The sequence below is a fragment of the Falco rusticolus genome, chromosome 7 (genome assembly GCF_015220075.1).
Source record: "Falco rusticolus isolate bFalRus1 chromosome 7, bFalRus1.pri, whole genome shotgun sequence".
Classification (NCBI taxonomy): domain Eukaryota; kingdom Metazoa; phylum Chordata; class Aves; order Falconiformes; family Falconidae; genus Falco; species Falco rusticolus.
This window is the reverse complement of record NC_051193.1, coordinates 40,322,837-40,341,406: the sequence shown is the minus strand read 5'-3', so window position 1 is coordinate 40,341,406 and position 18,570 is coordinate 40,322,837. Positions and strand designations below refer to the sequence as shown.

General features: G+C 40.4%; 1 protein-coding gene across 1 annotated transcript; it reads left to right on the top strand.

Annotated features, from left to right (window-relative positions):
- The first annotated feature begins 5,346 nt into the window (after positions 1 to 5,346).
- Positions 5,347 to 6,839, top strand: BDKRB1 (bradykinin receptor B1). The gene has a single exon (XM_037395927.1). It carries the CDS (start codon positions 5,347 to 5,349, stop codon positions 6,430 to 6,432), a length of 1,086 nt encoding a protein of 361 aa, XP_037251824.1. The 3' UTR covers positions 6,433 to 6,839.
- Positions 6,840 to 18,570: the final 11,731 nt, after the last annotated feature.

Below are 18,570 nucleotides of genomic sequence, written 5' to 3'. Positions count from 1 at the left end.
TCCTCTTCCAGAATAGGTGAACAGTTATAGCCAATAACTGTGTTGATTTGCAAATCATTTCAATAAAGAAAATCAAACTGTTAAATCATACTGTTCCAAAAAGATAATTCATTCACGCTCCACCTATGTTAAGAGGAAGACTTTTAATGGCTGAACTGTTGGACCAAGAGAAAGAACCCTGGATTTGTGCCATTTGTCTACCATGTAATGTGTGTAATAATTGAGCAAAAATACCTCTGCCTTCATCAACATATTTGTTTAATCTTTCTGATCAGAGAGGCCCAGTTAGCATTCCTATGCAGCTCGAGAGAATGCACTTTTTGCAGGGAAATCAACATAGACAGGGTGGCTGAAGATCATCTAAGCTTAAAACATACTAATGCGCTGTGAGTATCCTGAGCTGAAGGCACCAACAGACAGATGTTTCAATTGTGTATACACAGCAAAAACTTTTTAACTGTTGACTCTTACACAGATCTTTTTAAACTAGTCCTTCTTTAATTTGTGGTCCATCACATCTGTGCAATCTGTAAAATGTTACCAAATCATTATATGCTTTCTACAGGTTGAAATGAAGACCCAAGTTACAAAGAAGTAATAAATTAAAACTCCTTTTCATATAAAGTTACAGCTTCTTATGTGGACTTGTTCTCAATTGTTTAAGAGCTGGAGCTACAGCAGTGCCTATTCATTTCACTATTTCCACCAAATGTATACACTCCCAATTCTGCATCTCTCTCCTCTACTGAAAAAAGTTCTAATGATGGAAGTGAAAACCAGCAGAAAATAAGAAACTAGATTTGCAAAGAGGAGTTGGATTTGCAAATCAATATTTTGATCCCATTTTGAAGAGATGAATTTTCTAAGACTATGTTATTTATCATACAAATCTTAGGTACAGCTGCAGTTTTCTGTTCGGAGTCTGTGAGTAAATGTGAATGCTGGCGGCTTCTAGAGGTTCATGTCAAAGCAATGATGAATTCCAAACTTCTGGTTATTGCTCAAATGTTCTTCTTTATGGAAAAAATAACTTAAACACAGAAATTCACTAGCGTAAGCAAAGGGCAAGTTTTAGAAAGCCTGTGACGATCGTCTCTGGTTGTATTGCAATTACCTTAATGAGTCAGTGTGGGATGTGTTGTTCCAAGATTTATCTCCTGTAGGTTACTAGGATTCCTTAGGTAACATATAATTCAAAAAATGTTGTGTAACAGGTCTTCACCAAAATAAAAGTTTTGATCAAGATATTAAATAAAAATCATTTTGACAGAAGTGAAGCATATAGCTTCATTTGAGATGTATTTTTAAATGCTGTTTCATTTATTTAATAAAATAAGTATATGTTTAAATGGGATGCTGTTTAAATAAAAGAAGTATTTATACATTTTAAATCTTCAAATTAAATATTGTGTTCTTTCAAGAATTCTCCAGTGTGATGGTGTTAACTGGAACAATTTTTTTAATTTGTCTATTTTACCAGTGTTTGCATAACTCTAACTTAGTATCTTTTTAATGAATAAAAAGTTGGAATAAAAGTATTTATCATTATGATAGGGAAGTTGATAATAAAATACCACTGTGCAGCCCCACATGGCTTTTCATTAACGCACTTTCCAAACAGCAATGGACATGGTCAAATAAGAATTCAGAGAGATGGTGCATGTGTTCGGTAGGTAGCCAATGGGAAGAATTTTTTCATATACGTAAATAACATTCCAGTCCCTTGACAATTTTTCACTGTGTTTTCAAAAGTTGAAACCCCCTATTGTTTACACAGGTATATTTAAGAGAGATTTGTATTTAAAATCTGAGTTGCATCAGATATGATTTTATTTTTAATATTGCTCTAATCAAAAGACGATTGGAATGAAAAAGAGAAAAATAATTCATAAACAAACAGTCTCGGGCTACAAGGTCCCAGGAGGTAATGAAGTAAAAAGGGGATTATTTATGGATGTAAGCCTGAGAAAGTACAGCAGTCATCATGAGCTACTGAGAAGTAATGTTCACAGAGACTCATGTCCTAGAGCTCTATTGTGGGATGCAAAAGACTGTGCTTTCCACAAACGGTGGAAACGAAGTTTAGTGGGTCCACGCTTCAGCAGCCCTGCCCATGTGTCTATTCTGCTTTAACCCCAGCTCCTTGGCATGGTCCTCCCCCAGGCTGGCAGAGGAAGGAGCTCCCACCACAACAAAAACCTAGTTCAAAGTTTGTCTTTGTGTGCATTGGCACTGAGAGGGCACTTCAGAGCTGTTGTAAAATTGCTATTGTTACAGACCTCGTTAATCATACAAAGGAACTTTTAACTGCACAGGACCTGTACTTGAGAGCTTTATTTAGCTGTCACAGGAGGACAGGAGTCACGCCATATGGCTTGTATGATTTCACAATGAGAACGAAATATTTCACATGCCTTGAAAATTACTACAGCTGACATTTGGAGAGGTTAAAAAAAAAAAAAAAAAAAGTATCCTGGGGCTTTCTTCCAAAATGTAACATCACACACATTGTACATGGCCAGCAAAGCACTCAGACAGCACTCAGTTGCTCAGTCGTGCCTCAAGATGCATCTTTGAATTATCTCAATAACATCTGCACCAACTGTTTTTTAATGTGAAACTTTGCCTAAACTGCCAGGAAAGACAAGGAGTAGGTATGTCTATATGGTTTTAATGTTTTACCTTTATTAAAATTATTTCACATACCTTTTATATTTAAAAAAAAAAATATTTTGTGCTCTCAGTTCTAGTAAGAGTTTCCCTTTCTGTTTTACCATGAAACTAACTTTGAAGGTCGGGTCTAGTTCTCTTTATGTGTAAAAATGTGATTCATTTTATTCGATTTCTTTATAGCTGAAATGCTTAGATGTTTGCAGAATTTTCTCTTTCAAAGTAATCTTTACTTTTAAGATTCTTCCTAAAGCTCAGGTTGTATCTATTTAGTGTTTTCAGAGCACATGATCCTAGCTGGGTAATATGTATTAATAGTAATAATGGTGATAGATTCACTACATGGAAATTAATTTGAAATGAGTTCAAAGTAGGAAAAATATGTCATCATTTGCATAAAAGATGACTGGAATGTGTTACATACATAAATTTAAAAAACCATTCATGTGGCTAATTGTCCATTAGCACTAAATACTTAAAAATACAGTCTTAAAATTTGTCTTTGAAGAAGAAATTAAATTAAGCAACTGAAAATTAATTACATTTTCTGTCAAGACCTCTGGAGCTGTAAGTTATAAAAGGATTCTGGCTTGTGGTAGCGCTCAGGCACTGGCTAGTAGCCTCTGAAGAAATTCTCCCGATGACAAACTCTGCAAAAATTTCACGTACAATTGCTAGCTGAACAAGAAGTAAGATTGAGCTGTGGCTCAAATCTAAGTTGCAATGGAAACTAAATGTTTCTGAAGTTTCTAGTTTAGCCCACCATGAATATAAAATTTGTGTCTCCAGCCCAGAGATCACATCCAAAGTGTGCAAAATGACTCAGAAAATGAGCAAGCAAGGAAAAAAAGAACTTTTTCCTCTATATTTAGTAAAAATAATAATTTTGTTTACAAAAGGAAATGTTTAACAGTTATCTTATTTCTATGTTATTTTTGACATATAATGTTACAGATTTTCTTCCATTACTCTCACATCTTAGCCAACCTCCTGCTATAAAAAGGTTAGATTCCTGCTATCTCACAAAGAGCTTCTTGCTGTCTCAGAAATAGACTCTTTGATGTTAATCAGCCATTTATTTGCTCTATATATCTTCTCTCCAGCTTTAGATCCTCTCAAGTTATCTTAGTTTGCATGAGACTGTCAGTGAAATAGATGACATTCAGACTGTTGTGAGGGAAGATGTTCAAAGCCAGAGAGCCCAGTTCCTGCCAAGACTGCCAGCCTGAGTGAGTTTATGAACTCAAGATTAAACTTTGCTGCTCACTTAATTCTGCAATGATGAAAAATGTTCGGTGCATCAACTACCAAATTGCATGATGTGGAATATTAGTACTTAACTAATTGCTAGAGGCATCACAGAAACAGGTATTGCAAGCTGCTCAGATACAGACATCACTAAAGCTGTACATATATGTAAAAGAGCTAAACGATAGTTCTAAATGCTTTCTTCAGAAACTCCATCCTTAGCTATCCCCTTGGTGTAGAAATACAGAAGCTGAAAGAGCAGAGTAAAACAGCTGTAGAAGAAAGTTAACATTCAGGGTGGCTGACTGCAAAACACTGATTTTTTAAAAAATATTTTCTTTTTTATGATTGACACGCTCCGCTTGGATATGAAATACTGAAATGTTAGATGTCACCACAGGCTCAGTAATGCCTTGCCTACCATAATGATTCTGAGACTGAATACCTGTAAAAAACCAAGATCCAGGCACTATGGTCAAGCATGACAACACGAGAAGAATAAAGTCACCACAGGAGGCAGCTCACAACCCAGTGGATTTTCATGGGAGGATAATGTTTTATCTGTGCTCTCATTCCTGCAGTGTCTCGCACAGAGTTACCAGAGAGAAATAAATGTATTGCCAATGCTATACGTGCCTAAACGTTTTGGACGCTGGGGCTGCCTCTCTGCAGCTGAACTCAGCTGAAATTTTTGAACTGGAGGAGAGTGCTGTGAATTTGCAGCTGCAGAGGCCTTCCCTCCAGGCAAGATCTTGAGCTTAAGACTTTGGATGAGTCAGTGTTTTATTATTACAACCGCTGACATTTAAGGGCAATAAGCTGTCTAATCTAACGGTGATTTTGAACCCTAAGTTCAGGACGGGAGGAACTGAGAGGGAACAAAAGAATGCAAAGTTAAGCAAACAAGTGATGCACACAGAGGGTGAGTAGCATTTCCAGCTCTGGGGAAACGGGCATTACCCTGCTAAAGTTATACATAGCATGGAAAATAAGACCGAGGGCAGGGCAGGGTGCAAAGCTAGCTTTGTGTCACCAGCATGACTCCCGCTACTCTCAGAGAGCTAGAATTCGGCTATATATGTTTCTGTCATTAGTCTGGAGGAGTCATACAGAACTACTTAGACAAAATGGGCACTTCCCTTCCTCTGTGCTACTTCAAACAATGGCAGCAAAGAGAGGAAATTTCATAGAATGTAGAGGAAGTTCCATCCTTGCCAATTCTGGGAACATTTCTCACCATTGCACATATGAAGCATGGATTGATCTGGCCTGTAATAATCAGTGAGCACTAATAAAGGATTTCCACCAGTTAAATGTTTGTTACACCTCTGATGGGAGACAACTGTTGGAATTTTATGCTTCTTTTTCACAGCCCCTTTCTCTCATTTCAAAGACGTCTCCTGTTCACTACTTCAGAATTTTTAAAAAATGACTGAAACTCCTCTACTGAATGTTCTCTCCTCAAACCGGAGTGAAAACAAGAGCAATGAAACTATTTGCCCGGACTTGGAGGAATGGTGGGAAATTGTGTACTATATAGTACCCAATTATATCAACATCATCTGCCTTATTGGAATGCTTGGAAATTTGTTTGTTCTCTTCACATACTTACTGCACAAGGGGTCCCTGAAGACAGCTGAAATCTACCTTACGAACTTAGCTGTTGCTGATCTTATCTTCCTCACATGCCTTCCTTTCTGGGCAGAGAACATCAGGAATGAATTTGACTGGCCATTTGGCAAGTTCCTTTGTCGCAGCACCAGCATGTCCATCACCCTAAACATGTACACCAGCATCTATTTGCTAGTGGCAGTCAGCGTGGATCGCTATTTGAGTTTTGTTCATACCTTGAACCACAGAGGGATACGGAGGAAAGCTATGGCCAAAGGGATCTGCTTGCTCACCTGGTTCTTCAGCATCCTTCTCAGCATCCCAACCTTTATGTTTCGGACTGTGAAATACTTTCCTCTGTGGAATATTTCAGCATGCACTTTAGACTTCCCCACCCCAATGTGGATAACAGCTGAAAACCTGGTATTCAACTTAGTGGGGTTTGGGTTGCCATCTACAGCAATCATCTTCCTTAATTTGTCTACCTTTCGCTCCCTACAAAAAAAAGCAAGAGAAGGAAGAGCACTCAGAACAAAGAGTTGCAAGGAGCACAAAGGCACAAAGGCCACCAGGTTGATCTTCACAGTGGTACTGATGTTTCTCTTGTGTTGGACTCCTTACCATTTTTTTGTATTCCTTGATACATTATACCAGACAGAAGTGATCAAAGGCTGCTTCTGGGGGGAACTAGTCAACTTTGGTGAGCAGTTCAGTTATACTCTGGCTACCACCAGCAGTTGCATTAACCCTGTGATTTATGTCTTTGTTGGGAAATACTTCAGGCAAAAGGCTTTAGAAGTTTTTTCACAGTTTATTCCCTGTGGATTTCCTTTGAGCTGGGTATCGTTCAAAGAAAAGTCTTCATATTTCAACATGTTTCCAATTAGAAGTAGTTTAACCTGATTGTTCTAGGTCCCATCTTCATTTTGATATTACAACTTAATTCAAATGGCATTAAAAATGAATATGAATTGCACTGATCTAGCATTCACAGACTAAGCAAATTATTTATTCAAGTAAATCACTTGACTGCTTATTTGTCCTCAGGTTTGCTTTTCTTTGTGTTATCCATCCAAACACCTAACGTGATATCAGAATTTTATACCAAATTATTTAACCTGTCTTAACAATTGTCAGTGACTTGAAGGAAACCTCTTTGACAAGATACCAGAAGTCTGGTTTCTTTACAGAAAGCCATAAGCTGGAGGAACATTCTACTGCATTATACCTGTGATGACAACTACTATACCACCAATAACACTATACATAAAATTAAAATGTGTATTACAGAGCAAATATGAGTATAATCTTCAGGTGATAGCTGCATTTGAGCAATTATAGAATATCTCCGGTTATTTTTAACAATATTTTAAATGTTTTGCATTTTCACAGTAACATATGGAAACTCTGAATATTTTTTGTGCACTTCAAATATATTCAGGGCATTAATATTGTACAAAACAATGTACCATAAAGAAAGTGTACATAAGTTGTAAAAAAAGTGAAGCAACCTGGCACCCTCCACAAAATCTGACTTTTTTTTTGTCCAGTAAAATGTTACACAATTATTTCTCAAGTACGTAAAGATTCTTTTTATTTTTTTATATATGAAAATATCAGTGATGGCCATTGAGACTCTATTATCTTGGAATGTCTTTCATCTGAAGCTAATCCTTAGATACATATTTATATTTTTATGAATCAAAACTAATAAAGTGCAGAGAGTGTCCCATTTTACACCATAGTCTTGTTCCTTCTTGCATTTATTTTGCATTTTGTCTCTCTCTGTGTTCCTTTGGGGAAAAGCAAATATATAGTTTTGTAATTAAAAATCCTTGCTGTTACCAGAATATAAACTCTAGCGGTAGTAGTGGTAGCAGTAGCAGCAGTAGTAATAATAAAAATAATAATAATAATAATGATGTAACAATAAAATACCAGACAGGAGACAAGAAGAAGGAAACTTCCATCACAGCCATAATTGCACAATAGACTTAAGACAACCTAGATACCTGTTCCCATAGCTCTAACAGCATGTGTATGTATGGGTATGGAAGAAGACAGGAGATAGAGTGCAGCCTGTTCAGCCAGAAGGATACTGAGTGCAGGAAGGGACATACAAGCGCATCGTTTGTTTAATCAGTTATTATACAGCTGTTTGGTCTTGTACTCCCTGTGTTGTATTTTCCACAGTTCTTAGTGTCACCATTTTGAATATGGAATTAATATCTTAATTATAGAAATCTGCCCATTCAACTTCATTGCAATAAGAGTAGTGTTCATTTTTAACGATTTCCCCAAACTTTTTGAATCTTAACAGTAGAAGCCTTTTGAAGAGTTAAAAAACTTGGTACCACGATGCTTTAAGAATTAGGGGTGGATTAAGGGAGCAGGAATCAGTCATAGCTTTATTAGTGACACTCCTTCTGTGACAGGCTTTTTTAAAATAAATGTCAGGGTTCGACATTAGCAGTAACAACAGCATGTGAAACCCACTGAGTCATCTGAGATCAAACACTCAATTCCAGTCTATAGTAACACACACAGCATTTATTTAACACATACTCGGCTGAATCCTTAATTCAAAAAACTTCCAAGCAGAGATATTTCCTGGGGAAAAAAAAAATTGAAATCATGATAAAAAATGTATAAACAGAACCGCCATTTTCCCACTACACATGGGGACCTTAAAAGGGAAAAATATTTTGTCTGACTAATGCTTGTCCATGTTTTGTAGCATACACAAATAAAGGGAAAAACACTTCTTGAGCACTGTGGCATATTTAGGGTATGAGTTAATAGGCTGAAAATCGGTCTGAAATCCAAAATCGATGGAAAGCCTCCTGTTTATCTCAATGGGCAAGTGACCAGGGCTTTCATGAAAGTGCTTCTATTTCACATGTGCACAATTCTCAGGAATCACAGAATGGTCAGGGTTAGAAGAGACCTCTGGAGATCATCTAGACTAACCCCCTGCTAGAGCAGGTTCACCTCAGGCAGGTTGTACAGTCACATCCAGGTGGGTTTTTAATATCTCCGCAGTAACAGGCTCCACAGCCTCTCTGGGCAGCCTGTTCCAGTGCTCTGGCACCCTCAAGGTAATGAAGTTATTCCTGATATTCAGAAGGAACTTCTGTTTCAGATTGTGCCTGTTGCCCCTTGACCTGTCACTGACCACTGAAAAGTGCCCAGCCCCATCCTCTTGACAGTCACCTTTACGGTATTGGTAGACATTCATGAGGCCCCCTCTCAGTCTTCTCTTCTCCAGGCTGGACAGTCCCAGATCTCAGCCTTTCCTCACAAGGGAGATGCTCCAGTCCACTCATAATCTTTGTAGCCCTCCGCTGGACCCTCCCCAGTAGTTCCCTGTCTCTTTGGAACTAAGGACCCCAGAACTGGACACAGTGCTCCAGATGCAGCCTCACCAGGGCAAAGCAGAGGGGGAGGATCACCTCCCTTGACCTGCTGGCCACGCTTCTCCCAGTGCCCCCCAGGATCCCACTGGCCTTCTTGGCCACCAGGGCACACACTGGCTCATGGGCAACTTGCTGGCCACCAGAACCCCTTCCCCGCAGAGCTGCCTCCCAGCAGGCCAGCCTGTGCTGGTGCTGGGGTTGTTCCTCCCCAGGTGCAGGACCTTACACTTCCCTCTGCTGAACTTCATTATGTTCCTCTCCACCCAGCCTCTGGCCTGCCCAGGTCCCGCTGAATGGCAGCCCAGCCTGCTGGTGAATCAGCCACTCCTCCCAATTTTGTGTCATCAGCAAACTGGCTGAGGGTACCCTCAGTCCCTTCATCCAGGTCACCGATGGATAAGTTGAACAGGACTGGACCCAGCACTGAGCCCTGGGGAACACCACAAGCTACAGGCCTCCAGCCGGGCTCTGTGCCACTGACCACAACCCTCTGAGCTCCACCATTCGGCCAGTTCTCAGTCCACCTCACTGTCAACTCATCTAACTCGCTTTCTGAGTTTACTTATGAGGATGTTATTGGGAGACAGTGTCAAAAACCTTGCTGAGGTCAAGGTAGACAACATCCACTGCTCTCCCCTCATCTACCTGGCTAGCTATTCCATCATAGAAGGCTATCAGGTTGGGCAGGAGTGATCTCCCCTTGGTGAATCCATGTTGACAACTCTTGATAGCTGCCTTTTCCTCCACATGCTTAGAGATGACCAGGATGAGCTGTTCCATAACCTTTCCAGGGATGGAGGTGGAGTTGACTGGCCTGCAGTTGCCTGGGTCCTCCTTCTTGCCCTTTCTGAAGACTGGAGTGACATTGTCTTTCCTCCAGTCCTCAGGCACCTCGCCTGTCCTCCATAGTCCTGTTTCAAAGATGACGGAGAGTGGCTTGGCAGTAACATCTGCCAGCTCCCTCAGCACTCAGAGGTGCATCTCATTAGGGCCCATGGATTTGTGGGTGTCAAGTTTGCTTAAGTGATCTCTAACGTGACCCTCCTCAACCAATTGAAAGTCTGCCTTTCTCCAGACTCTCTCTTGCCTCCAGGGTCTGGAAAACCTGAAGGGTGGCCTTGGCAGTAAAGACTGAAGCACAGAAGGCATTCAGTAACTCCACCTTCTCTGTGACCTTCGTCACCAGGGCACCCACCTCATTCAGTAGTGGGTCCACATTTTCCCTAGTCATGCTTTTCCTACTGATGTACTTGAAGAAGCCCTCCTTGTTCTCAATGTCCCTCACCTGATTTAATTCCAAACAGACCTTAGCTTTCCTTATCTCCTCCCTGCATGTTCTGACAACATCCCTATATCACTCCCAAGTGGCCTGTCCCTTTTTCCACACCCCATAAACTACCTTCTTCTGTCTGAGTTTTGTCAGAAGCTCCTTGCTCACCCAGGCAGGTTGCCTGCCTCCTTTTCTTGATTTCTTACTCATCGAGATGAACCTATCTTAAGCTCAGAGAAATTGATGCTTGAATATTAGCCAGCTCTCTTGGACCCACCCTACCTTCCAGAGCCCTAACCCATGGGATTCCTCCAAGTAGAAAATTGAAGAAGCCAAAGTTAGTTCTCCTGAAGTCCAGGGTTGCAGTCCTACTTATTGCTCTGCTCCCTCCATGCAGGGTCCTGAAATCCACTATCCCATGGTCACTGCATTCAAGGTTGCCCCCAGCCTTCACATCTCTAACCAGTCCTTTTTGTGAGTACAAGGTCCAGTACAACTTGCCTTGTTGGCTTCTCCACAACCTGCATCAAAAAGTTACCATCAATGCTCTGCAGGACTCTCCTGGACTGCGTGTGCCTAGCTGTTTTGTCTTTTCCAGCAGATATCAGGGTGGTGAAGTAAAAAAAGGAAAAAGCATCTGTAGGTTAAATACTGCTTTAAACCATTTAACAGGGTCTTGCGAATCAATTGCTTTACTCTCTTATACAAATGTATGTAAATGAAATTATTTTTCATCCATAAAGTAAAAATTGATCAGCTTCTCTCATTACTGATTCTGTGACCAATACTAACGTAGAAAAATATGAAGAGTAAATGCAATTTACTCCACAGCAAATGCAAAATTCTATATTTAATCAGAAATAATCCACTGCATAGATACAGGGTGAAAAGTGAGAGACTAACATCAGTTTAGCAGAAAAGGATCCATAGACTGAAAATCGAACATGATCCAGGAGTGCCATGCTGGTTTTGCCTCAAAGGTGTCTATGACAGCATGTAATGAACTTAAATTGTAGTAAGGGAGGCTCAGGATAAGCATTAATAAAACCTTCTCCTAGTAAAGGTAGTGATAAGCTGCCTTGGAGAGAATCCACCACAGCAGCAAGGGAAGCATCCAAGACCACTTTAGACAGACATTGTTGGGGACAATATGAATTAGTTCTGCCCCAGCACAGGGAGTATTTTTAATGATGTGTATCTCTCCACTGACTCTTTGTCTTGTGCTCAATAAATAAAGTTTCCTTGTTTGCATTTTGAGGGTTCTTCACCTATTACCTTTCAATTAATACTGAAATGTCACGTCTGATAGCCAGTTAAACAATACTGCCAGACTCCACTGCCCATGGGCTGCTCTTTTGAATAAACTCTCTTTTCCCCTTCTCGGATGTTACTTCTCACAGTCCCAATAAATATTGTCAAGCGTTAATAATTAAAAAATTTCTGTGCTGCAATGCTAATCTTTTATAGCCAAGACCCTAAAAGCCTGCAAGTATAATTTAACTTGTTCACCCCATCCATCTACATTGAAATAGTATATTTTATTTTTTAATCATAAGTTCCATAGGGCAAGGACTACCTTTTTGTTATCTGTTTAGGCTAGCATAGTCTGTTTACAATATGGCTCTGCTAGCACTAGTGCAGTGAAGTGACATTTAGGATTCACTGAAACCTATCTGAAGGAATAATACAGCCTGGAGTTGCATTGGCACTATCAAAACATTTTGACAAGCTGTTTCAGTTTTACAAGCTTTAACTGTAGATGTAGACAGTTGTCATATCAGATTCTGCCTGTAACAAGATAACACACACACACACCCCCAAAAAAAAAACCAAACAAAAAAACCCCAACAAACTACCCACACCAAAACTGGCTGATCCATTTCTATAACTGAAGCTAGAAGAGAAGACATTGATCACTAAAAATAAAGACAGATGCATTTTCAGAGCTTTAGAGCCACATGGGCTTCTAGCCTGCCAGGATTCATCTTCCTGGGAAGAGCGCTCTTTGTCATCCCTGTGAAAATCATACCGAACCAAGTGAAAATGTTGACTCTTAGGTGGAAGAAAGCAGTCTGCATACAGTACGGATGTGCTGGAGCTTTCAACAGCTAGATCCCATTCTCACAGAGATGCTTAAACCCTCTGCAGCTGCCTGTGACAGGGTTCCAGAGAGACCTACCAGGTCACAGAGCAACAGGACCCATTTCACTGCCTGCAGGTGCTGTGGGCCAAGGGCAGTGGGTGTTAAGGAAGCTGCTTGCTCATGGTCCTAGCGAGCCTGTTGGTGCACTCCCAGCATCAGGAAAGGAACAAGTGACAAAAGATCTGCTAGACCACAGGACCAGAATTAGACTGGGGAAACAGGGCTGTGGCTGGAGGTTAATGGTGAACAGAGAAAGATCTGGCTGGAGACCACGAGTCGAGAAATGCAGGACAAGAGTGAGGGGAGAGAAGAAAGCAATTGCCAGTGTCTCTGCCAGCCACTTCCCAATGCAGCAGTGTGTGGAGGAGCAGGGAGGTCACACTGACCAAAGGAAAGCACTGAGGGAGGAGAGGAGACAGGCCCTGGCGATATCAGGAGACACAGCAGGAACCAGTGTGCATGTGAAGGGAAAAAGGCTTTGACAAGGAACTGGGAAAGAGCTGGGACCTGCTGTGCAATGAGGTCAGAGCAAAGGATAAAAAAAGGAAGAAGTAGCAGACACCTCAGGATGGGACTTGGAATATTTTGTTCACTTTAGAACTAAAGTTTGCCAAAATTAAAAACATCAAAAGAAATTTGAGTTTACCAAATTAAGCATGCAAGGGCCCGGAAATGTTTGATCTAATACTGTCCCTGGAATCTCAGTGTGTCCTCCTTCAGTGTATGAGTTGTAATGCAGTCTTATCTGACTAAACTTTGAATTTCCAGCACCGCAACCTAACCACTTCTGATTTAGCTTTGTGTCATTCTGCCTTATGTGGGAGATAGACACACATAAACCAAACAGTACCCTCAAGAAACTAAATCATCCATCCTGCATGTCAAATAAAAACAACAGTATAGATAATACACATCCTGCCTTGATTTTTACAAAAAGAAATCTTTGAAACAACGTAGAATTAAACTGAAAAATTTGCTGCAGTGAGATTATATAGACGCAAACGAGTCTAATAATCATATCTGAAAAGATTAGAAGAAATTCTAAAGTAAGAGCGATTATGAAGAACGTTGTCATCAGCACAAATGTAGGAAGGAACATTCCCCTTTCTTTGTAGCTCAGCAGGCTGCCTGACAAACAGCAGACACCACCTTTGGTCACTGGAAAGGAGTCGTCAAAACAACTTCATGGTAGAAGAATAAGGCAGGGCTTTGGGTCTATCAGGAGGGCAGGAGGAGGACAGAACTGGGGATTCAAAAATATACTACTGTGTCAGCTCAGGGCACAGAGAATAGCTGGAAACACAGATCCCCTGGCTGGACCATACAAGAACAGGGTTTTTTTTATTTTTCTAAGGCAAGCTGAAGCTCAAAAGCAAAACAAGCCCAAGTGAAGAGCATGCCAGCTTATCTTAGTTACTCTGGTGTTTTTCTGTTTTCTTCAGGTTTTCAGTAGTTGCTGTTTATTGCCAAGCCTGTTATTTCACACGTGAGTGAAAGTAAAATCCTGAGTATCTTCACCAGCCTACTGAACTAGATGAGAGACCTGCTCCTTCTTTCCCTAGCCCCAAACAATAAAGAGCCCTTGTGACTAGCATGTTCCTCCCTGGCGGAGAATGGTCGTGGACCCATTTAGTCACAGGTATCACGCCCTACTTTAATTCTCCAGCACACACCACATTGCAAATACCCATCCGACTGAGCAAGAGAAAATGTTAGCAAAGCTTTACTCCAAAGGAAGAGTGGACACCCTCTCCTTTCTTTCCTTTTTTGTTGTTGTTGCAAAACAGGCACAGTCTTGCTGGACGAGTTCACTCTGCAGCTGCCCACAAAGAAGCAGGACTTGACCCATTCTTCAGTTCCACCTTGATTATTAAGCATGGCTTGAACAGATCCAGCTGCCTCTCAGGGTCAATCCATGGGCAACAATGCATCATAGGACCTCATCTGAATGGTAAGAGGGGAAAATCCTGCTTTAGCATTCTGCTCCTCAGTTTCTGGCAGGAGAACCTTGTCCACACAACCTACTTAGGTCATGCTGTTGCCACAAATACAGTAAGTCTTTTGTGACATCAACCAGTGATCATGGGGGGGGGTTACTAAATGACATGACACAGTAAAAAGGGATCAATTAACTCAAAACTTCCTACTTCTAAAGCATACATGTGGCTGGCTGCAGTGCATTGTACAGGAAAATGCCTTAGGAAGCAATTGCTCAAGAAAACAGGGCTCTGCCATCTTACTGTTGTGCACCGCAGGTTTGTTTCTGCAAAATCTTTGCTGTCTGCTAGTGATATTTTCTTTCAGGAGCTGAGGCTTATTCTCCATCATCGCTCTAATCTACAGCTACAGCTGGAAGACACGTTCTCCTCTGGGAAGTAATTCACACACAGGAAAGTTCACATTTGGTTTCATGCATTGATATTTATCTAGTTCAAGTCCTGCACGGCAAATCCCCAGCCACACATCAGGAACGAAACTAGCCACCACCATTTCCATCACACAAGACTAACTCAACAGATAAATTACAAGGTCCAAATACTGAAAAAAACTTTTCGAATTTTCCTAGTATTTTTTTGATGTATGGACAAATGCACGTGTCAGGTAGCTACAGAATAAGATAGGCTCATCATTCAACACTGGGAGGCAGGATAAGTAAAAATATTTAATCTGCAGTCTCAAGCACTCATCTGAGTGACAGAACCGTTCTATGAAAACCAGGTTAGAGGCCAAAACCTCACCCCATATACATCACAGTACACTGAAATTAATGGAGCTATACCTATCTGCACCAGCCAAAGGGCTAGTCCTGAACAGAGATAGTGACTCTGAGTGCCTGTCATTACACCATTTTAAAGTTACTACAGTTTTTTCAGAGTCCAAAGTGTATATAACCATCAGTGTATAGCCAGCGTAATAAGCAAGAGCCTTCATCTCTTTAGTTGTTTTTTTTTTCTGCTATGCTTTTCAGGTACAAAGCTTTTGTCACATGACAAAACTGCTGGCGCACACTGTAAAAGTTATTGGGGGGGTGGGGATTTGCTCATTTGCAGGACAAAACAAAGAGACAGAACCTGTCATCAGCCTCTAGTGATAATGTGAGACACTCACTAAGCTCAGTTTCGGATAAAGACTGGTAAATGGCAAAAGTCAGTCAAAACTTGACACTAAATTTAATAAATTTTCAAAAAGGAGAAACCCAAGAAAAATTAAAGATCAGGTTGCCTATTCCGCAAAACTTCAGTCCGTCCTCAAGAACCACGAGAAGCACTAAGCCTCTGAGTGAGGCCTCTTGCCAGCATTGCTTAACTCTTATCTGCTGATTGCGTGCCAGCTTCCCGGCGTGGATGCCAGTAATTCATAAGCCAAATCATACACAGCCAGAACATAAAATCTCTCTGACGTAGCAAGGGGTAGTCAGACAATGGGTGACGATACATCTGGTGGGATTTAACGCCCAACTAATATCCTTATATTCCCTAGTGAAATATTAGCCAAATAAAAGCATTTTTGTTTGTTTTACCATGAAATTAACCATTTATTTAGAAAAGCAGGACAAAAAACTAGCTTCATTCGAATTATTCATATCTCATCTTTTGTGCTATGGCAAAACTCAAATATGCTTCAAGTACACTGCACATTATCCAAACAGTAAGTCTGCGAAAGAATACAAGATGTCCCTGAGAAACTACACAGAAGCACCACTGATTGATCACTTTAAAAGGAGTGCTCCACAGAGAAAGCCTGTAGACCAAGGGCATGGTTTCAGTAGAATAAAATTAGATGTGTGATGTTAGACCTGTATTGTTCTTCCCGCCCTGCTCTGCTTCACTTCCAGGCATTCTACAGGACCCATCCTGTTTATTCAGATGAGCTGTGAAGAGTCTGGAAGAGTTATTTTGGGATACTGTCCCAGACTTTGGGGATACTGATGTGAAACACAACTCCCTTCATGCACTGGATTCTTTGTCTGCTCTTTTTTCAAATTCTCGCTATTCAGACTAATATTAGTGGCCTGATTTTAGGGAAAGGCTTCCTTTTCCAGTTCAGTATATCATTCTCTGATGGGCTGGACAATGCCATATCCAGTCATGCTGTGGGAGACCTATCTGAAGTCCCTGGTCACCGGTGGAGAAAGCCTGCAGTAGCAGATAATGGCAGATGATGCCCTTTAGCAAAGCTCCAGCCCCACAGCCTCTCTTCTACCCCACCATCAGGAGCACCAGGCACAGCCAGCCGTGTTAGCACATGCTGGCCTGAAGCAGGAAAGCCCCTGCAACTCTGCAGTAAGGTACTAGTCTGGTGGCACAGAACCAGGAAGCAGGAGCCCACAGTACAAGACAAAAGTGATGGACTAGTCACGTCATCTTCCATTCAAGGAAACACCAGCAGTATCTTCCTAGATGCCCAAAATATCTTTTTTTTTTGTCACCGAAGCCAATTGGGAAATAGCTTTCTTTGCCCAAGGTTATTGCTATATGAAGTGACAACTGCAGTACACCTTTCAGGAGCAAACAAGACAGCAAGGTGCACTCAGGTCTCTGAACTGAGATGCACCCAGTTCCTTGAACATTCTCCTATGTTATGAGGAGAAAGAACAGCTCTGATGCTATTAGTCCAACTTAGAGTAAGGTTAACAACACTTACTGAGCATTAGCAATGAACTCATCCCACAACACTATTTTACAGGAAAAATACCTTCTATTTTGAGAAATATGAGTGTATGTTATCAGAAGCTGTTGGCAAAAGAACCAGTTTGTCTTAGAAAACCAGCAATAGAAATATAAGAATGTCTTAGTCACTCTAACTGAAAGCAGTTTTTGTACTCATGAAAAAATTCTGGTGTGACAATTTTAAAATATAGACACATAGTTTCACAGAATCATTATTTTTTACTGTCTTCTCCTGTAAGTTTTACTGAGTTACATGCTATACCTTAATAACGCACTCTATAAAGAGTCAAATAATTGTTATCCTTTTCCTAGACATTCTCTTATTTGTACATTTTAAGTATTATTAACATAAAGGTTATTTCTGAGAGATACTTTTTAGTATTCAGCTTATTCAGTACACTTCTATACTTCTTAGGTGATAGAAAAAGTGGTGGCATAAGAAAAACTCTGGCACAGCGTAGAATTTAGACAACCAGCTACATCCAAAAAGCAGCAGTAAAGGTATGGAACACATTAATGAAATTCTCTATCCTATGCTGCTACCACACATGTGATCCAAAAGTGGTGTTTCTTGTAAGTAAAGCACTTGGGAAGGTCATATTTGGCAATGTCATCAAAGGTGAAGGACAACAAAACAGTTCAATGTTTGGGAAATGATGTGTATCATATAAAGGAAGGTTAAAGGAGTCATAGCTTGCCTGTGAGACCAGGGGCTGTTGGTGGTGGGCAAATTACTCCTGTCAGTATGGGCTACTCCGTCTGACGTTGGATCAATGACTGTGTTTCCTTGGTGAAACAAGCTAGGGAAGTAAACAGCAAGAGCCAGAAAATTAGGAGTTCTCCCCTCTTGTCATTCTAAGCACTGAAAGAGGCAGCAGGAAAAAGACTGTGTAGCAATAATTCTATACAGTCATGTAATCAGAAATTATCCTCACAACACAAACCCGTTAAGGGAGGTAAATGGAGGTAGGGCAAACAATAGAGGTTGTTGCATTTGGTTGCTTTCTGCCATCTGATATTTCAGTGTTATTTCCATTATTTTGCTATAAATAGTTTCTGTATACATGTATACATATGGAACTAAGACTAAAATAACTTTTAGTACTTAATAATCCATCTATTTTTCTAAAGGAAAACGGGGAAAAGCTACAGTTCTCTGCAAGGCAAATATTTTCTAATTCATGAGGTCTGAAAAACATTAAACTACCATTTGCAATATTCTAGGACATTAACTCTTCCTCCCTCCACATACACGTTACAATAAATACACTAAATTTCTCTTTCAGCAAATTTATTTGTAGTAACTTCTAACATAACTGACCGCAATTATTGTCTGATCCTGAGTTATAGCAAGATTGATGGGTTTGATTAGAGTTGGTAAACTGTTTCTGGACAGGCATTTTATTTGAAAAATACAGCCTCTGTTTTTCCTTATCAAATATCTACAGAATTAATGTGTTTTATGTGTTTCAAATGCTCATTGTTTGAATTATGCAGCAGATGGTATATATTGCAGCATACTAAAGAATGATTAACCCTTTA